The 22,316-nt window shown below is 40.1% G+C and overlaps 1 protein-coding gene across 1 annotated transcript in view; it reads right to left on the reverse strand.

The window, feature by feature from the left end:
* Positions 1-3,839, reverse strand: part of RNF213 (ring finger protein 213) — a 157,759-nt gene extending 153,920 nt beyond the window's left edge. The window contains exons 1-2 of the mRNA XM_074224965.1: positions 3,736-3,839; positions 2,494-2,633 (exon numbers count right to left, since the gene is read on the reverse strand). Of these exons, the coding sequence (XP_074081066.1) occupies positions 2,494-2,590 (97 nt within the window). The 5' untranslated portion in view covers positions 2,591-2,633; positions 3,736-3,839. The remainder of the gene's footprint in view (positions 1-2,493; positions 2,634-3,735) is intronic.
* Between the last annotated feature and the right edge of the window lie 18,477 nt (positions 3,840-22,316).

The raw sequence follows: 22,316 nt of genomic DNA on the forward strand, positions 1-22,316 counted from the left end.
AAAGAGGGGATGGGCGGCTAGGTGGCACAGTGGATATAGCACTGGCCTTGGAGTCAGGAGCACCAGAGTTCAAATCCGGCCTCAGATACTTAATAATTATCTAGCCCTGTGGCCTTGGGCAAGCTACTTAACCCCATTGGCTTGCAAAAACTAAAAAAAAAAGAAAGAAAAAAGCGGGGGAGGAATTTAAAAGTTATATTAGGAGAAAGAGTTGGATGAAAGAGGATATAGGAGCATGACTATCTTTCTGACAAGGCTACTAAAGTGGTTTAAGATGGAGTCTCCCTCATTCAGAGAAGCCTGAAAGGATTTGCATGAACTGATGCTGAGCAAGAAGAGCAGAACTAGAACACTCTACACCCTAACAGTAGCACAGTGGTGATGTTCACCTTAATGGACTTGTTCATTTCAACAGTGCAACAATCAAAGCCAATTTTAGAGTATCTGCAATGGAGAATACCATCTATATCCAGAGAAAGAATTGTGGAGTTTAAACAAAGACCAAAGACTATTACCCTTAATTTAAAAAAAAGTTATCTAATTATGTAATTTTGCTATGTCTTATATTTTATTTTTTCCTTAAGGATATGATTTCTCTCTTAACACATTCAATTTTGATCAATGTATAGCATGGAAACAATCTAAAGACTATCAGACTGCTTTCTGTGAGGGGTGAGGGGAGGGAAGCAAGATTAGGGGAAAAATTATAAAATTAAAAAAAATTAAAAATAAGCTTTCTTTGCCAAAAAAAAGGTATCATTAAACTTTATAACTAAAAGGCAAATAAGTTCAATCTAAATAATAAGAATGGAAAGAGGGATAAGGGGCAGATGATTACTCAGCAACTTACTAAAAACCTTTCTGAGACATTTAAACTTCATTTCACAATTGCCTATGTCAGGAAGTTAGGGAGAGATGTTATTTTGTTACCAAAACACTAGACTTTGCTTTTATTGTGTTATAAATGTGACTGAATCTCAGACATAAAAGGAATCACGGTAGCCATTTAGCCCAACCTACACCTAAACAAGAAAAAATTTAAAGTTAAAGTGATCTTCCAGCCTTTGCTTTAAGGCTTCTATTAAAAAGAAAACCTGCCCTGCTTTAAAGCAGCTTTACTCAACTAAAAATAAAAATTTGAGTTGTTTGTTTTTTTACATCAAGACAAAAACCTCTCTCTTTGTACCTTCCAAATATTTCTAGTTCTACTTGCTAGGGTCAAGCAGAAAAGTCTAGCAATGATGTTAATGATAGTATAAGAGAACTTTAAGGATTACAAAGTTTTTTTAACATCAATTAAATAATTTGGTCTTCACCACAATTCTGTAAAGTAGAGGTATTATTATTAAACCTAACTTTAAAGATAAAGAAACTAAAGCTAGGAAGTGAAGTACCTTGCCAAGGACTATAATCCTAATTAAGTATCTGAGGTAGATCTTTCTGATTCCAGGTTCACACTCTTAGCGGTAACATCTAGCTATACCTAATTCCTCTTCCATATGACAAAACTTCAAATACATAAAAATGGCTCTCACATCTTTTCTTTTGTAGAAGAAACATCCCCAGTTCCTTAAAATTATCAACTTGCATAACTTAAGGTCCTTTACAATCTTGGTTGCCTTCCTCAGGATGTGTAAATTTAGTAATAAGGATTTTACATTCACATTCATATTGTTCCAAGGTAAAGATGGTAACAGTAAATTCCTGAGACAGCAGGGATTTAAAGTCAAGCTGTGGGTACAGATTTGTGCATATGTATAGATACTTATGTATTCAAATAAACAATCCTCTCTAATTGACCCATTTACCTTCCCTCATCTGACAGGTTCTTTTAGGAACATAGCATCACTGTGTTGAGAGGTTCCCACAGTAAAAACCCATTTTCAATTGAGGGCTGAATTGCCACAGGGCATATTCTTTTTATTTTAATTTACAGTATCTGGTACACAGTAAATATCTGTTGACTGAATTCCCATATGCCCCTTTGAGGCAAACCAGGAAGGGTTAATGCCCGTGAATCTGACAGACTTTTCTGCCCTTTCCTTGGGAAACTTCCTGGTCCTAAATAGCAAATAAGCATTATGTATCCCTTGGTTCTCTAATAATCTTGTCTTTTGGTTTCTAATTCCAGAAGGTAAAAGACAAATGAAACTGAAAAGAGCTGCATTAAGGTACTTCACAAATAATTTGGACAGTAAAACATCTTTCCAAGGACTAAAATTATGAAAAGAAAAAAAGAAAAGAAATTATTTTTTCTTTTTAAAAGAAGATAGTAACCATGAAACACTGTTACAATTAAATTTGTCCTTCCAAAATAATTCTCAGTCCTGAGTTCTGGATTAGTGCACAGTAAATAGTACATGTTCAGTCAAATGATCTCAACAAAATGCAAAAAAGAAAAGGCTGGAATCAGTCCCCCATGTCACAATTCAACCATTTCAACTCTTTAGCACATTCCAGACCACTTCAACCATGTTACCCATTTGTACTTACTTTGTGAGTTGACTGCAGGAACCAAATCATACCCACAACTGCTGCAGAATTTTGGAGTTTCATCTTTGGAGATGTGGTGACAACTACCACACTCCATGTCCAGAAGAAAGAGGTAACTCGAGGATTAGCAGCTTTCCCCCCTGGAAGGTTGGGAAAGAAGAACGAGAGTAAAGAGGAAGACAGTAAGCTAAATAACTAAAGTCATGTGATCACATCACTGGTTAAGTTTCATTTCCTAGGAAATAAAACTATATAAAGAATGAGAGTGGTCTATTAGAAACTGAAAGTAACCATTACAGCACATTTCAGACAATGTAAATCAATGAAACATTCCATATTTCTCAAAAGTGATATCTCCAGTCTCTTAATTCTTATAACTCATAAGGCTCTCACGTTTACCTCTATACCTACTTAATATAACAGGGGCAGATTCGGAGCTGGTAGGGTTATTTGTGCAGTCGTGATTTCTCCCACTGGACTATACATACATCCCTAAGAACAGCAAAGGTGTGGTGAAAAGGGTTAAATTTATTAAAAGGGGTTCTGTTTTTCCTTTTTTGGGGGGGAGAGGCAGGTGAGGGAAAGGGTCAGGTTTGGAGCGAGGACCCCGACTCTCAATCCTGTGTGATCCCAGGTTATCAAATCCTCGGAGCCTCTATAGTATCACTACCATGTGGAAATAACCGGGGAGCCTTCCCTCTGTGAGGGTTACAGCAGGAAGGCGCCCGCACGGCTCATCAATGCCCCCCACGCCTGTGAGGCCCAGTCACTGCCGCGGCCGGGGCCCCCTCACGGGCACGGCCCGCTCCTCGGCTCGGGGGCGTGGTGGGGTCCGGCCAAGGTCACAACCACTGCCACTGCTCCTGGGGTCCCGGAAGCGCGGCGGGCAGCGGGGAGAGGCTGGGATGGGGCGCGCCGGGCAGGGCCCGTCCTCGCGCCGGACGGACAGACAGCCGGGCAGGCACGCGGCCGCGCCCCCGCCTCTCCCCGTCAGCTGTCGGAGCCTCGGGAAAACCAAACTGTGCCAGGGCTCCGGGGGGCGGGGAAGGCAGAGGGAACAAGGAGCGGGAGCGGGAGCGGGCGCGGCCGCCCCCTCCGCCACCTGCAGCCCGCCCGCCCGGCCGGGAAAACACGGGAAACACGCCCCCGGCAGCGCTGGGCACGCGCCCTCGGGCCGCCCCCCGCACGCGCCCCACCAGGTGCGGCACGCGCCCTGTGCCCACGGCCCCCGGCGCCCCTCACCTGAGCCGGGTGGGGCGCTCGGGCAGACAAGAGCGCGAGGACAAGCCGCGGCCGCCTCAGCCCCACGCTCTACCCACGGAGCATCCTGCCCGGCCCCTCCTCCGAGCTGCCCACTCCTCCACTCCCGAGAGCCGGCCGCAAAGCCGCGCCCCGCCCCGCCACTTCCCAGCACCGCCCGCCCCTGCGCCCGCCTCCCGGGCCCGCCTCCGCCTCGGGCCGGGGCTGCGACGGAAGAGGCGGGGCCAACCCCCGGCCGGCCCGGTGACTTCCTGCCGGCGCCCGATCCGTTTCCTAGCAACGACCAATCGGCATAGGGCTACAGATTATACCGGGGGGAGGGGGAGGCGATCCGCAGAATCTTCCCGCGGCCCTGCGCCTTCCGGAGGATGGAGGCCGGCTGGGGCGGAGTGTGAGACCCAGCGCCTTCCTCGGGCCGAAGGGCCGAAGATCGGACGCGAACCCGCCTGCTGGCCCCCCGCAGCCCCGGGCAGCATTGAGTCAGTGGCGGAAGCTCCCCGGTGCATGCAGTCTGGGGCCGAGCTCTCGCCGGGCCCCTGCGACCCGAAGCCGATGATGTCATTTCTTTCCTCCTATGAAACGAGGGGAGGGGGAAGGGACGCGGCCTTCCACGTGCCTTCTAGCTTTGATGAGGAAACTGAAACACAGCGATTGTCAAGGTCCCAGCACGCGAGCCAGGGAGAGCCCAGGTGAACGGCACCCAGACATCTGGCCCCTCGCGTCCATCCTGCCCCCAGGCTCTCCCTGGGCTCTCTAGCCACCCAGCCTTGGGGTCTCTCCAGATGCGTACTCTGCACCACCCCAAAGAAGCGCTCCCCGGGGTAGCCCATAAACACTTTAGCCCATCACAGCCAAATGTAAATCTGTATACCAAACCCCCCCCCCAAATCGGGGGAAGACCAGTCACGCAGCCTTGGCTAACTGTGAAGCGTCAAAAGATTGAGTCATAATTTCTGTGTAACTAATCGCTTTGTTAATTATAGCTAGTAAATAATCAATGAAAAAGATGGTCATTTGATTGTCTCTCCTTAACCAAAGAACCCTCATGGAATCCAGTTAATGCTTAAATGTACTCGGAAAAATGGATCTTTCTCAGCAAGTTTTTATCAAAGAGGGAGTTTTTAACCCAATGGCAAGACTCTTTGGGTTTATCAAACAGTAGATTACTATAATCATCTCCTGCTTTTACACCTAGTCTATTCCACTGGTCCACCACTCTATTTCTTAGCCAATACCAAACAGTTTTCATGACTGATGCTTTATAATATAATTTTAGATTGGGTAGGGCTAAGCCACCTTCGTTTGCATTTTTTTCATTAAGCTCCTGGCAATTCTTGACTTTTTATTTCTCCATATGAATTTACTTACAATTTTTTCTAACTCATTAAAGTAATTTTTTTAGAATTTTGATTGGTAGGGCACTAAACAGTTTAGTTTTGGTAGAATTGTCATTTTTATTATATTAGCTCTCCCTATCCATGAACAGTTAATATTTGCCCAGTTATTTAAATCTGATTTAATTTGTGTGAGAAGTGTTTTATAATTGTTTTCAAAAAGATTCTGAGTCTATCTTGGCAAATAGACTCCCAAATATTTTATATTGTCTGAGGTTACTTTGAATGGGATTTTTCTCTCTAGCTCTTCCTGCTGTTTCTTGCTAGACATATATAGAAAAGTTGAGGATTTATGAGGGTTTATTTTATAACCTGCAACTTTGCTAAAATTGCTAATTGTTTCCAGTAGTTTTTTAGATGATTTCTTGGGATTCTCTAGGTAGACCATCATGTCATCTGCGAAGAGTGAGAATTTTGTCTCTTCCTTCCCAATTCTAATTCCTTTAATTTCTTTTTCTTCTCTAATTGCTGATGCTAACATTTCTAATACAATATTGAATAGTAGTGGTGATAATGGGCACCCTTGTTTCACCCCTGATCTTATTGGGAATGCCTCTAGCCTCTCCCCATTGAGTATAATGCTTATTGATGGTTTCAGATAGATACTGCTAATTATTTTAAGGAACAGTCCATTTATTCCTACACTCTAGTGTTTTTAATAGGAATGGATGCTGTATTTTGTCAAAAGCTTTTTCAGCATCTATTGATGTGATCATATGATTTCTGATAGGTTTGTTGTTGATATAATTGAGTATACTAACAGTATTCCTAATATTGAACCATCCCTGCATTCCTGGAATAAATCCTACTTGATCATAGTGTATTACCCTAGTGATGACTTGTAGTCATTTTGCTAAGATTTTATTTAGGATTTTTGCATCTATATTCATCAGGGAAATAGGTCTATAATTTTCTTTCTCTGTTTTAACTCTTCCTGGTTTAGGTAACAGTACCATATTGGTTTCATAGAAAGAGTTAGGCAGAGTTCCATCTTTCCCTATTTTTCCAAAGAGTTTATATAGGATTGGAACCAATTGTTCCTTAAATGTTTGGTAGAATTCACTTGTGAATCCATCAGGCCCTGGAGTTTTTTTTTTTAGGGATTTCAATAATGACTTGATGGATCTTTCTAAGAATGTAAGTCAACTCTGGTTAACAGAAAAGGGAGAACTAATATTATTGTAACAGGTGGTTTATTCTAATGAAGATCTGGGGGAACCTGATTAATCATTTAATCTTGGACAAAGAAATCTATTTCTTCCCAGAGTGACCCCCTACCCCCATCAATCTTGCTGGTCAAAAAGACAAATCTACTTCCTTCCCACCTGTCTGATTAAAACATAATGGGTCAGGATTTACCACTTCCCCAGGCTACAATTTCTTTACCTTTTGATCAGATCTAAGCTTCCCCACTTGAGTGTGTCTTGCCTAATATTTCATCTTGACATCAACCTATCCTTCAAAGGCTGACTGGATAACCTACAGTGATTGATTTCTTAATGAAGGAACAGGAGGGGAAAACTAGCTCTAATTCAATAACTGATTAATACAATAGAGAAATAATACTTTTTCTCATTCCCAGTATCACCCTTCCTAAACATTCATATCTGCCATGTTCTCCAATAAAAAAGAAGTCGTGCTCATCATTTTCCTGTTCTATAAATCTTTTCAAGTGAAATAGTTTGAAGGAGATATACCTTTCCTTTTTTTACATGTGATATTTTATTTTTCCAATTACATGTTATGAAAGTTTTTCAGCATTCATCCATAGATATGTGTATTTTTAAGTTACAAAATTTCCTTCCACCATCCCTTCCTAACCCTCCTCCACTCAGCATTGAATAGTCTGGTGAATATTGTACATCTACATTTGTGTTTAACATATTTAACAATTAGTCATTTTCTTTATGAGGAATTAGGATTAAGGGATAAGAAAGAAAACATAAGAGAAATTTTTGAAAAGTGAATGTAGTGTTCATTCAACTTCCGTAGGGTTTTTTTGGTTTAATTTGGTTTTTCTTCCTCTAGATTTCGATAGCATTGTTCCTGGCAGGTTACATAGGGTTGTCCGGGCTCTCTGAACATCTGAGAGGAGTCATATCTATCACAGCTGATCACCTTACAGTGTTGTGGTTAATGTGGTCTCCTGGTTCACTCAGCATCAGTAGTTTGTTCCATGCTTCTTTAGAGTCCAACCCTTCATGGTTTCTGTTAGGACAATAGTACTATATAACATTCATGTAACATAACTTGTTCAGCCATTCCCCAGTTGATGGATGTCCTCTCAATTTCCAATTCTTTGCCACTACAAAAAAAAAAAAAACTACCTATGAATATATTGGAACATGTGGAAATTTTCCCAGTTTTTTTATTATTTCTTCTGGTTATAGGCCTAGTAATGGTATTTCTGAGATAAAAGGGCAAGGTCAGTTTTGTTACTGATGAAAATGTGGGTCTTTGGGTTACACAAGAAAGTGAAGGGAGAATTGTAAGTTTACATTACAAACAGCAGGGTCTGCCTGTATTGTTGCCTAGGGACAGGTACTGAATTAAGATAAAAGATTTACAAGTAAATGTCCTTCAGTTGGGGAATGGCTTAACAAACTGTGGTATATGTATGTCATGGAACACTATTCTTCTATTAGAAACCAGGAGGGATGGGAATTCAGGGAAGCCTGGAGGGATTTGCATGAACTGATGCTGAGTGAGACGAGCAGAACCAGAAAAACACTGTATACCCTAACAGCAACATGGGGGTGATGATCAACCTTGATGGACTCACTCATTCCATCAGTGCATCAATCAGGGACAATTTGGGGCTCTCTGCAATGGAGAATACTATCTGCATCCAGAGAAAGAACTGTGGAGTTTGAACAAAGACCAAGGACTATTACCTTTAATTTAGAAAAAAAAACCCTGATATCTTATTGTCTGATCTTGCTATCTTGATGTTTCTTCCTTAAGGATACGATTTCTCTCTCATCACATTCAATTTGGATCATTGTATACCATGGAAACAATGTAAAGACTAGCAAATTGACTTCTGTGGGTGTGGAGGGAAGGAAGTAAGATTAGGGGGCAAATTGTAAAACTCAAAATAAATAAGATCTTAAAAAATTTTTTTTTAAATTAAAATTACCAAAAAAAAAGATAAAAGATTTAGCCTCCCTTTGATCAAAAACTGAAGAGATTGCCCCATCTGTTTTTAACTTAACCTAGAGTCCTGACCTTCTCCTTTGCCCATGCTCAAGGAGATCTAGCTATTCCTGCTCATGAGCAAGGCAGGGAAATGTATAGGAACCAATGTATCCATTAGATTTGTGACCCCAACCTATGATTAGCATGAAGGGGCAGGAACAAAGACGTTCAAACTGCTTAAAAGACCTTCCATTTCTGAAATTTCTTTTTCTTTTTTTTTTTAGGTTTTTTCAAGGCAAATGGGGTTAAGTGACTTGCCCAAGGCCACACAGCTAGGTAATTATTAAGTGTCTGAGACCGCATTTGAACCCAGATAATCCTGACTCCAGGGCCATGCTTTAATCCACTGCACCACCTAGCCGCCCCTCATTTCTGAAATTTCTTGCCACCATGAGAGGTGTGCAGTTTTGTTAAGAAATCTTAATAAATCATTTCAATCATTCTGGACTAAGTATTCTTGAGCCATATATAACATTACTCTTTGGGCATAGTTCCATATTGTTCTTCAGAATGGTTGAATCCGTTCAAAACTCCACCAACATTGCAATAATGTCCCAATGGAGGTGCACTTTTTCAAAAGATTTCTTTTAGGCCAACCCCAAGAATACAAATAGGAAAAGAAAGAGTCCTTGTCTTCAAGGTGTAAGACCCTGAGTTTCAAAACCTGTGAACTTTTGCCTGAATGCCTGTAAGACCCTGAATGTTGAAACCTATGAACTTTTGCCTAAATTATGCTCCTAAGTCTCTGCCTGGTCAGCTCTGAGTTTCTGCCTGATCAGCTCCTGGAGATTCTGCCTGGTCAGCTCTTGGACCATGCAGCAGAGGGGCTTCTCCGAGGACCTACATCCAATAAGAACACACCGCAGCATCTCAAGACAATCAGCAGGCAGATGCTTGGAAATCCCCCACTGAACCATATATAAGGTCTCTCCTCACTTTACTTGGGCTTCCAGGATCCTAGCCCTGTTCTAGGACAGAACCCTATCTCAAGCTAGTTTAGTAAACCCTTGCTATTATATCTCCATCCTGTCGAGTGCCTCTGTTCCATAATTGGGGACTTTTCTCGGACCCTAACAAAGGAGCCTACATTTTTTTTTTCAGAAGTAAAGAATTTGAATTATATTTATTTTATTTTTGTACAAATGATGTTTTTTGATCCATTACTAAAATATTCTTGTTTAAGAGTAAACATAATACCCCCTTCCCCAAAAAATATAGACCCTCACGAACAATAAAAGAGGAAAAAAATTAAAATTAAAAACATAATAATAGGGGCAGTTAGGTGGCATAGTGGACAGAGTAATGAACACCCGAGCCCAAATCCAGCCCCAGACACCCAACAATCACCCAGCTGTGTAACCCTGGGCAAGCCACCCCAACTGCATTGCCCCGTAAAAACCAAAAAAATAAAAATAATGATAATGATGATGATAATAATAATAATAATAATAATAATAGACGGCTAGGTGGCACAGTGGACAAAGCACCAGCCCTGGAGTCAGGAGCACCTGGGTTCAAATCCAGACTCAGATAACCAACAATCACCGAACTGTGTGGTACTGGGCAAGCCACCCAGTCCACAGTAAGATTAGGGGGAAAATTGTAGGTGGATCCACAGGTGGATCACATTTTTTTTTTAAGGTTTTTGCAATGCAAATGGGGTTAAGTGGCTTGCCCAAGGCCACACAGCTAGGTAATTATTAAGTGTTGGAGATCAGATTTGAATTCAGGTATTCCTGACTCCAGGGCTGGTGCTCTATCCACTGAGCAACCTAGCCACCCCTTGGATCACATTCTTTATGATAAGTCCCACTGTTGCCATTGCTGATTGCAACTCTCTCCATCACATACCTCCCCATTACCACATACTATATTTTCTCGCTCCCTCTCTGTCCCTCTTCTTAAATGTGCTGTAGGGTAGCTGAGTGGCACAGAACACTGATCACTGACCCTGGGGCCAAAAGGCCCTGAGCCCCCACACCACCCCTAAGACCCAGCAACCACCCAGCCCTGTGGTCCCAGATAGGCCATCCAATCCCAGCCCCTTGCAAGAAATAAAAAAGAAAATGAGTTATATCTGACCACTCTCCCCCATGGTCCACCCTCTCCTCCATCACTGGGATCCCCCCCTTCCCCCATCCCCCTTCTCTCCTTTTTTTTACTCTAGATGTCTATACCCCATTGAGTATATATATATATATATATATATATATATATATATATATATATGTATATATGCATGCTGTTTCCTCTCCAAGCCACCTCAGATGAGAGTGAAGGTTCCCTCATTCCCCCTTGCCTTCCCCCTTCCAAATCATTGCAATAGCTCATTGTAGTAAAGAAAATCTTATTATATTAAATATCTTAGCCTACTCTACCTCTCCTTTCTCTTACTCCCACTACATTTCCTTTTTAGTCATTGACTCCATTTTTACAATATATTATATCTTCAAATTCAGCTCTCTCCTGTACTTCATCTATAAAAGCTCCTTCTACCTGCTCTATTAAATAAGAAGGTTCATATGAGTATTATCAGTATCATTTTTCTATGCAGGAATACATGTAGTTCATCAGCATTAAGTCCCTCATATTTTCCCCTTCTCCATTCTCTATGTTTCACCTGAATCCTGTATTTGAAGATCAAATCTTATGTTCAGCTCTGGCTATTCCATCAGGAACATTTGAAATTCCCCTGGTTCATTGAAAGTCCATCTTTTTCCCTGGAAGAGGACGTTCAGTTTTGCTGGGTAGTTGATTCTCAGTTGCATTCCAAGTTCTTTTGCCTTCTGGAATATTATTTTCCAAGCCCTACAAGGCTTTAATGTAGTTACTGCTAAGTCTTGTGTGATCCTGACTTCAGCTCCACAATATTTGAATTGTGTCCTTCTGGATGCTTGTAATATTTTCTCTTTGACTTGGGAGTTCTGGAACTTGGCTATAATATTCCTGGGGGTTGGGGGGGTTTTATTGGATCTCTTTCCGGGGGAGGTCAGTGATTCTCTCAATTTCTATTTTGCCCTCTGCTTCTAGGATATCTGGGCAATTTTCCTGTAGGAATTCTTTAAAACTGATGTCAAGGCTCTTTTCTTGATCATGACTTTCAGGTAGCCCAATAATTTTTAAATTTCCTGAATCTGATTTCCAGATCAGTTGTTTTTTCAATGAGATGTTTCATATTTCCTTCTAATTTTTCATTCTTTTGGTTTTGAAGTATTGTGTCTTGACTCCTCATAAATTCAGCAGCTTCCTTTAGTCCCAGTCTACATCTGAAGGATTTGTTTTCCTCAGAGAGCTTTCATATCTCTTTTTCCATCTGGCCAATTCTGCTTTTTAATGTATTCTTCTCAATAACTTTTTGAACTGTTTTATCCATTTGACTTATGCTGGTTTTTAACATGTTATTTTCTTCAGCATTCTTTTGGATCTCCTTGACTAAGCTGCTAACTTCTTCATGTTTTTCCTGCATCTCTCTCATTTCTTTTCCCAATTTTTCTTCTATCTCCCTCTCTTGATTTTCAAAATCCTTTTTGAGTTGCCATAGCCTGAACCCAATTTCCATTTTTGTTGCAGTCTTTAGATGCAGAAGCTTGTACTTCCTCATCTTCAGATTGAGTATTTTGATCCTTCTTGGGATCATAGACAATGTATTTCTCAATGGTGTTTCAATTTTTTTCTATTTACTCATTTCCCCAGCCTTTGCCTGGTTTTGGGGTGCTTCCTGAGCTTTTGAGTATTATTAGGACACCCCCCCCACAAGGATCTCCATGGGTATGGCTCTGTCTTCCCTCCTGGTCTGTGAATGATCACAAGGGCACCCCTCTGCCATGAGACCCTGCTGTTCTATGGGGGTCCTAGACTGTGATCAGGATCTGAATGTGGTCAGAGCCCCAGAGTCCTGTTCCATGTACAGAGGACAAATCTCAGAAGTCCTTGTGTATGCTGAGGTCAAGGATCAGTTGCCTGGGGGCTCCTGCTTACCAGCTCCGCTGGCTTCCATTTCCTGGATCTGGGCTGCCCAGGCCATGCTATTCACTGAGTGCCCTGAAGGCTGGGCTTCATGCCCTCGCTCTGGCAGAAGTCTCCCTCTGATCTTCCAAATTGTGCCTGGTGTTCCCTTGGGTGTAGGTCAGGAAACTGCCCTGCTGCCATGAGCCCTGGGGCTGCCTCCCAGAGGCTGAAGTTCCTTCATTCTGGCAGGCCGCCCCACTAACTCCATGGAGCAGAGCCTTTCTACTGTTTTCCAGGTTACCTTGGACTGGAGAATTGACTCACTGGCATCCTCTGTGGGTTCTGTATCTCAAAAATTTAGTTAGAGTTCTTATTTTATGAGTTTTGAAATATAGAGAGAGAGCACCTAAGAGAGGCTCTTCTCTTGTAGCCATCCTGGCTCTGCCCCTGAGCCTACATTTTACTAGAGGAAGCTGTAATGGAGAGGAGTGAGATGAGAAACAAAGGTACCTGAAAGGTGGAAAAAGTCCTGAATATAGTTTGCAGAGGAAGGAAACATGGCTGATCTGAACACACTCCTTAGATGGAGGTTCTAGAAAACTATCCAGACAAAGGGAGATGGTACAAAGATAGAAGATTCTTCCCATGTCTGAATTTCAGCACTAGAGTAAGGCTTCAGCCTATGGAGCTAAGGTATCATAGAGAATTTTGCTGCCTTTTTTTTTGTCTCTGAAGGCCATACAGTAGAGTATGTTCTTAATGCAGCTTCCCAGTGGAAATCTTAGTAACTTGACTCTTTCCTTCCATTGTGTAAATTGAACCTTGCACTTTTCAATCTTAATGGGTTCTGTAGAATTTCTCCACTGCTCACCTTCATTCTTATTATTTCATGGTGTATCAAATTAATGCATGCTTGATCCAGCTTTATCTCAACCTCTTTTTCAGGTCTTATTGCACCTAGCACTATCATTCTCTATTAAATAGAATTCACAAGAAATACAAAGATGCTTTTTCCCCTCAAGACTGAAATACAATCTCAACTAATCAAACATTTGCTTGCCTTGGTGTTTGACCATTCACAAAATACTTCTCAAGTTTTTATAAACAAGTCTGCCACATGTCTGAAGGAACAAACTTAAAATCACATACTGCAAGTCCCTATGCCATTCTTCTAAGACTTTCCATTCTCCTGACCCTCTCCTGGACCAGGTGCTTACCAATTCCATATTGCTACCGACATACATGTAATTCAGGTTCCCCATGGTTGTTCCCCAAGAGGATATGGGTCTTCTGCAGAGAAAAGTCCTAATTTAGATCTGCAGAATCCCTGTTATGTCAAATCAATACTCAGTCAGTCAATAATCCATCATTATTTATTACCTACTATACCTGTGAGATAAGAACTAGAGATACAAAGAAAGGCGAAAAATAATCTTTATTCTTAAAGAGATAACCTTGCCTCAGAGGTTGTATCTACCTAAGGGACTAGTTGAAGAGGGATTAGATTAGATTTGTTCTGATTGGCTCCTGAGGACAGAAGAGTAATGAGTAGAAAATGTGAAAAGGAATATTCATGTGCCTTGTAGGAGAAACTGATCTGACTCTCAGCGTCTGCCACATCCTCAACCTGGCAACCCTGCTTCCTGACAATCCACCAGCTGGTAACTTAATTTATAACTTTGAGGAGACCTTAGACTCAGTGTATTCTAGTGATCTGACTTAAAGGACATCCCCCTTACTAACCCAGATGAGGAATAGTATTACAGATGGGTCAAACTTTATTTTAAAGGGAGAGAGAAAATCAGGATAGGCAGTTGTTAACCTCCACAGTACTATAGAAGCTAAACCTTTCCCACCTGGGTCTTCTGCTCAGAAAGCTGAGTTTGTTGTACTCACTAGAGCTCTAGAATTGGGGAAAGGCAAAAGGATAAACATTTTTACTGATTCAAAGTATGCCTTTCTACTTACATGCACATGCAGCTATTTGGAAAGGGGTTATCTCACAGCAAAAAACTCCCAATTAAGAACAGTCAGGAAATCCTAAACCTTCTACAAGCTGTTCAGAAACCTCAAGAGGTAGCAGTCATATTTTGTAGAGGTAAGACACGGGACTCACATATACTTGTGGGGAATAGGTCGGCTGATGCAGTGGCCAAGCGAGCAGCCTGTCACCATTAGCTCCTTTAATTCTGCAGTTATCTGAATCCTCCTCCCCTTCCTGTAGCCCTCAGGAACAAGCTTTAGCCAAGGACAGGGGATATACTCTCTCCTACTCTGGATGGTATTAAGCACCCTCAGGCCAACTTCTCATCGCAGGAAAGAGTCAGTGGAAACTCCTCTTTGGATTACATCAGGCTACTCACTTGGGATGAGATGCTCTTCATTCTCTATTAACACCTATTTTTACAAGTCACAAGCTAAGGGAGACCGTCAGCCAAGTCTGCAGAGCCTGCTCCTTTTGTGCTCAAGTAAACCCCGAGGGTGGGATTAAGCCTACACTTTTAAAACCAATACAAAGGAAAGATACCTATCCTGGGGAAGATTGCAAATTGACTTCCCTCATATGCCCCCCCTGTCAAGGCACTCCTTATCTTGGTGGACACCTTTACCTCCTGGGTTGAGGCATGGCCTTGTAGAATTGAGAGAGCTCAGGAAATCTACAAAGTCCTTTTTTAGGTGATAATCCCATGCTTCTTTGGCCTTCCCTACTCTTTGCAGAGTGATAACAACCCTGCTTTTGTCTCTCAGATAACTCAGGGAGTAGCTAGAGCTTTGAACATCAAATATTTTCTTTATTGAGCTTAGCATCTTCAAACATCAGGAAAGGTAGAAAAAACAAATGGCACTCAAATGCACCTTAGCTAAACTGTGCAAGCATCAGGAAAGGTAGGAAAAAACTAAAGGCATTCAAATGCACCTTAGCTAAACTGTTCCAGGAGACCAAGGGAGACTGGATAACTCTTCTTCCAATAGGATTGTTGAGAGTTTGTATTACTCCATGGGAAAATATTCAGCTTAGCCCTCTTGAGCTGTTATATGGCAGACCATTCCTAACATCAGACATTCCTGTGGACCCACAGCAACACTTAGTTACACAACTTGCCACACAACTAGGTGCTGTCAGAACAGCTCTCTCTGAGGATGCTAACAAACATCTCCTCATACCTGAAGATAATGGTTCTAGGAATGTCTGTCCAGGTACTTTGGTATATTTAAAGTTCTGGAAGGCTCAGGGAACAATCTGCTGGGGGGTGAAATAGAGGGGACCATATCTCTACCCCAACAGCAGTGAAATTAGAAAGTCTCCCTCACTGGACTCACCTTTCTAGGATTAAATTTGTCCTTCCCCTGCTTCTCCTTCATCCCAATTCCCCAGAAGATTCTAGATCTCTAATAATTTGAGTGGGGAATATATTGCAAAGAAACATGGGCATAGGGAATGTTGAGGTCTGTTGGAGATATATTTGTAAATCTTTTATTTGCATTGTTAAAGGAATCTTCCTTCTTCCAGAAGGCAAAATTTCCAGTGAGGGACTTGGGTCACTCCCAAGTCACCACCCCTCCCATGGACTCTGAGGGAGAATTTAAGGAGATGGAGGAAGGGGCTCTGCCTCTTTTTAGTTGTTGAACCCTATCAGATCTCCTGACCAGTTCAATCAGCAATTCACGTGATCTATTCTTTAAACTCTTAACTTTTCTATCACTTTCTTATGTGATGTAACTTCTTTAAATAAATTTTTGTTTTTCTTTTCACACTTGTATTCCCAGGTCTGAGTCGTGTGGCAGTAATCCAACCAACAGCAACATTACTGGCTATATAGCCCTGGGCAACTCACCTATCCCTGCTTGCCTCAGGTCTTCATCTATAAAACGAGCTGGAGAAGGAAATGGCAAATAACTCCAGTATCTTGGCCAAGAAAATTATAAGTGGTACAAAGACTAAGGTGCAACTCAGTAATAACAAATATTCAAATTATTATACTAGGTCCTGAGGATATATGTAGGAAAGCAAAATAATTTCTGCTTTCAAGGGAGCTCAGCATCCAAAAGAAAGAAACTACACATTTTCCCTTGTGTTGCTGTTTTTCTTTTCGTGTGTATAGTGTATCTCTTCTGCAGAATTGTACTTTCCTTTAGGCCAGGGGAAGGTCCTATTTTGCTTGATATTGTTAACTTAGCAGGGAGCTTTATGCATAAAAGTCATTCAGTCTTTGTTGAAGATATGTATTGAATTATCTACAGAACTTAGATTTAACTATGTTCTACACAGTAAGGGATCTTTAAATATCTATAGTACAAACTGAGAAAATTGTCTTTTCTCTTTGTAAGACTAACTTAGCCACACACCAAGGAGATGTGTGTCTGTGCATCTAGAAAGTTGTTTTTTACCCCTGTCACCTCTTTCCCTTTTTTGCTCTGAATTGAGGTTAAAAAGTAGAAAAGGACAGGTCCAATGAAAGTAGGGTTGCCACTGAAAGAAAAACAGGGATGTGGGCTGTTGTAAGACTGCTGGGGTTGAGAGTATACTGGACTTAGAAGCCTTTTGAGCAGCAAAGACACTCTGCATGCAGGGCTTCTGACATATTCAGAGACTTACAACCTTGTTCTGACCTGAGAGCTTACTGTTCCTGGGACTGATACTGGAGAGTATGTCTGGTTCCTTCTAGGAGAGAGCAAACCTGCCCTAACTCACCTACCCTGGTATCTCTTTGCTTTCACCCAATCTCACAATACTAGATGAGGCCTTGTCCTCTTCATCTCTCTGCAACCAAAATTTAGAACTTTTTCTACTTTTCAGAGCCCTTTTTTTGGGGGGGGGGAGAAATTTATGGTGTTTTCTAGAACTTTATCAAAAAGATAGCTATCATAGGGGCGGCTAGGTGGTATAGTGGATAAAGCACCGGCCCTGGAGTCAGGAGTACCTGGGTTCAAATCCAGTCTCAGACACTCAATAATTACCTAGCTGTGTGGCCTTGGGCAAGCCACTTAACCCTGTTTGCCTTGCAAAAACCTAAAAAAAAAAAAAAGATAGCTATCTTGCTTATTTTTTTGAATGAACACAAGAGTTTGAATATACAGAGAAAGAAATTCTGGAATGGAGATCTTTAGGGTGGGTAAGGAGGGAAGAGATGATATTTCTGTATAATCCCAAATTATCACTGTCAGAGCAAATTATCTTCCTGTCAGATCAAAGAACCAATTATTAGGAGAAATGAGAAGCAATGAGAATGAATGGGATAAATCTTGAGATTTCTTCAGTAGAATATTATAGATTAGAAATAGTTGATCTGTGTGTTATGTCTCTTCTACCCCTCTTCTCCTGACAAGCAACTTGTCACCTTGATCGAAATGTAAAGAGTAAATTGACCCTGGTTTATCTGTATTGAAGTCCTTGTCCTAGAGGGGGAGAACCTGTCTCTGTTTTTAATTATATGCTTTTTCTTTAGATTAATTTATGCATCCAGATTGTGAACACCACATTCCTCACTAATGAGAATGGGTCAGTGGCGGTGGTGGGGAATCACTTAGGATAAATAGATTTTTGGATTCCTTGCTCTCTCTCAGAGTGAGGTCAGTCTGATTCTTGAGAAATGAATAAAATTTCTCTTTGTATCTTGAGAAATCTCCGAGTTTTATTTAAGTGGGTAGAGTCATCCCATACAGTTGGGGGTTCGTCTTGGAGATTATATGCCCATTGAGGACTCTTGCCCTCTCAGAACTTGGCAAAAGGGTGCCCCTGCTCAAATTTGGCAGTTTGTCATTTTCTTGGAGTCTTGGTTTCCCCTCTGTGCAAGTGACCTGAAGCAGAGAGACTCAGTAGAAAGAGAAAAGCAAATTGGCAGGAAAAACCTGATCAGTCAGTGGGGACAGCAGTCAACAACTTTGTGCATGAGGCCCAAAAAGAAGGTAAGACCTGGGAATCTGCTAGATTCCTGGAGGGTCAGGACTATTTGGGTGACTGAAGGATGGGGGTGAGCCTGCAATATTGAGTGTAAGAGACTTAGATCTAAGGGCACTTGACCCTGAGAAGTCTCTGTCAATATACAAAATGGGAAGAGCTCAGTCCTAGCCTTCCCACATGGCAAATAAGGTAAATAAGACTAAAATATAAAGGGAAAAGTAAGAAGAAAATGATTAAGTATTGTCTTATATGGGGAAATAAAGATATAGGAGAAGGAACACATTTGGTCTGCCTTCAGGAGGGAGAGATTGTTGGACACGACACTGAAATATCCCCTCACGACATTCCTGAGACATCAGGAATTTGCCATTGGCCTGTGTTTGTTGATATGTGTTGAAATTGTCAGTTTGGAAAATTCTGTTGCATTTGTGTGATCTGTGTTTGTGCCTCATCTGTCTCTATGTCTTCAGACTGTCAATTTGCTTGTGTGTTTGGGTTCCTCTATTGATTTGTTAAATGGAGGGAAAAGTTCCCCTAAAAATGTCCTTAGGTTGCCTCATTTAAATTGCTGCTCTTTATTTTTTAGGCAGTATTCATCTAATGCCCTCACTGGCTCTCCCTTGAGCCTGCTTTCTGCCTGTGTTACAGTGGGTAATATGATCACACACACACACACACACACACACACACACACACACACCTGCATTGTCTCCTGAGCACTTCCAAGAGGAATTTTTTTTATTTTTATTTAAAAGGAATGGATTTTGGTGTTAAATTGACTGAGGCCAAACCACTCACCCTGTTATTTTACTATTATGAGAAGGCCCCCCCCAATTCCTTGTTTATGTTCCCTTCTCTTCCCCGTTCTCTATGATTCTGTGCTGCCAGAGTGTTTCCCCCTCCCTCGTCCTTTCAGGAGACAGAGTTACTTCAGGAAGAATTAGTAAAGTAAGTGTTAAAAGGGACCTTATTTTGAAGTTAAAGAAACAGGAAAGAGACAGTGAATATTACTAAATATTTTAAACAAAGAGATCATAAAAAGAAATGCTATTTTAATTTGAAAGAAAAGTTGTGGAAAAATAAATTTCAGAAAGACAAGAGAGTCAGATTAATCCTAAAGTATATAATGTGGTTACCAAAAGATGCCAGTATAGGGGAAACTAGTTAATCTTTTTTTCCAGAATGATATGGTACATGTAAGGATTTAAGGATAGAAGATCAATCTCTTCCCCCTCCCCGCCCCCCAGAAAGGATCTTGGACTGTCTCTATAAAAGTTATTCAGCTAACTCTATTTGAAGAAGGGGGGCCAGGGAATATTCTAATTAGACTAAGGGATTTTTGAATGACTGCCTTCTCCATGGTTTTAGTAGTTATAATAAAAAAATGTTAAATATTAAAACCTTTGAATGGTAAATATATTGTGAAAAGTGGAATCATATCTGTGATTTTATAGCTATATAAGCTATGTGACTCTAGTTCAGAATAGTATGAATTAAAGTCAAGAAGAGCTAATGAAAAGGAATGGTGGAACAGTATATTGAGGGAAACTGTGAGCTGTATAGTCTGAGTCAGAGGTTTGGAAAGAACTGGAAAGAAAATCCAGACATAGAAACAACTGGGGTTTTTGAACCATTTGTTAAGTATGGAAATTGTTTTTAAAAGCATATAGACAGAAGGTTTGAGCAGGGTTGACTTTGTATACCAGAGTTGGATTTTGGGAACTTTGGAAACTTGTGATTTATAAATCATTGTAAAAAAAGAAGAAAGTATAGAACCATAAGTCTAAGGAGATATACATTTATATGAGGTTGGGGTAATTTAAAAATTGCATTAAACTGGTACTTTTTGCAAGTTTGACAGTGAATTGATTGGAAAAGTAACAAACCCCATAAAATGAAAAGTTTGATATGAAAGCAATTGCTAGGTAAATGTGTATCTTATTATATTATTATTGATTCTATAATCCTAATGATACATATAAACTGAATTAAGGGTTTTGTAAAAAAAAATGTGTTCTGATGTTTTATGGCCCTTCCAGAGTCATGGGAGTCAGTATAGACTTGTGAGTTATGGGCTTAATCAAGCTTTAGAATAACTAAAGAAGGGGAAGGTAATATTTTACACTGATTGGGATATAGTTCATGTCTTTGGGAAAAATCTGGAGTGAGTGAGTAATGATAAACAGTAAAGGTAAAGAATTAGTACATATTACTTTGATATCTCAAATTGTGGGGAATCTCCAATTCCTAGAACATAGACTGTTATATTAAGAAGTGTTGGACAGTGAGGATAGAAAGCTCTTATAAGTGAGAGCACTGAGAAGTTAGAATTGCACTGATAAAGATGAGAAAAATTTGCAAACTTTTTAGCCTTTTGAAAAGAAAATGATTTAAAGCTAATTTGAATATGACTTTCAGAATTTAAGAGAAGTATAAAGAAAATCTTGTAGTTTTAAGAAGGAATTGTTTTGGCAACAACTGATCTTAAGAATTCTTTGTATTTTAAAGTCTTAGTGAGTAAAGAAAACATACATGTAATTGAAATATTCTGTGTATAATCAGTAAACTTTATATGAGTTTAAGCTATACTTTTTGAGATTTTAAAATTGTTTTGTAATAAAAAACTGTGAATGAACTGAAATTATCACATTTGTAAAGATTTGTTATGAAAAAAAAATTAGAGAACACCTTGCCAACAAGATGATATCTCTCAAGGTCTTTTTGGCCCAGAAAATTTGTGAAAGGCTTTGTTTTTCACCTCATGTTTATGAAAGGAAATATTGATATGTGAGATCAATGTAGCTTATTTATTATCTGTTATTTAAAAAGAGGAAATTATACATATAACTGTAACACTGTCATGGGTAATAAGTGTACACTGGGCTTTGGAAATTATTGTATAAAACTAAAATTGATAGAGGATCTTATTTTCTTTAAAAATAGAAGTGTATTTGGAAGAAGAGATAAAATAAAGCAAATATTCAGCAAAATAAAGCAAATAAAATAAAGCAAAAATTCAGAAGAGCTTTGTGTGTAAAAGATACTTAATTATAAGGTTAACTTTAAGAGAACCTGTTGTTTTATGTTGCTTTTAGGAGAATGAGATGTCAGCATGAAAATCTTATGTTTCATGTAGGTTAAAAATTTAATGTTTATATTATATCTTAACTGCAAGATGCCCTTTCCAATAATGTTGAATAAATGTGAAGGGCTTTGGAAAATAATTGGGAAATTAAAATTATGTAACCCTAAGATGACTTTTCAATGAGTTAAGATGATGAAGAGTATTATTAAACATGTGATCTAATTTGGGAAATATAAACTGTTTTATTGTAATAATGTCAAAGCTGGAGTTAATGATTGATAGCTTTAATGAGGGAAATTATCAAAGGTCATGATCTTCTGGGTTCCCTGAAATTTTAAATGATGTGTTGGACCTTGCTCTAGATCTGTAGGTCCAGGTATAAATGTAATAATGGAAAGATGGTTTTGTGAAATCTACTTCTTAATGTGTTACACTTATTACTGTTTTGTTAAATTTAGAGATCTTAGCCCCTGAATTCCCAAACACCATCCCCACCCCCTGTCACCTGGTCCCGTCTGTTCCCCCTCAGAAGATTCCTTCACTAATAAAAAGGGGAGAAGGTAAAAGGAGCCCTATACCAAGATAAGATCCAAATGGATACAAGATTTAAACATAAAAAACAATATTATAAGCAAACTAGAAGATCAAGGAGTAGTTTACCTGTCAGATCTATGGAAAAAGAAACAGTTTATGACCAAGGAAAAGATAGAGAACATCATTCAAAACAAACTAGATAATTTTGATTACATTAAATTAAAAAGCTTTTGCATAGACAAAACCATTGTAACCAAGATCAAAAGAAATGTAGTAAAATGGGAAACAATTTTTGCAACTAGTATTTCTGACAAAGGACTTACTTCTAAAATATACAGAGAACAGAGTCAAATTTTCAAAAAAACAAGCAATTCTCCGACTGATAAGTGATCAAAGGATATGCAAAGGCAATTTTCAGGTGAGGAAATCAAAGCAATCCATAGTCATATGAAAAATGGCTCCAAATCATTACTTATTAGAGAAATGCAAATTAAAGCATCTC

The sequence above is a fragment of the Macrotis lagotis genome, chromosome 2 (assembly GCF_037893015.1).
Source record: "Macrotis lagotis isolate mMagLag1 chromosome 2, bilby.v1.9.chrom.fasta, whole genome shotgun sequence".
Taxonomy (NCBI): Eukaryota; Metazoa; Chordata; class Mammalia; order Peramelemorphia; family Peramelidae; genus Macrotis; species Macrotis lagotis.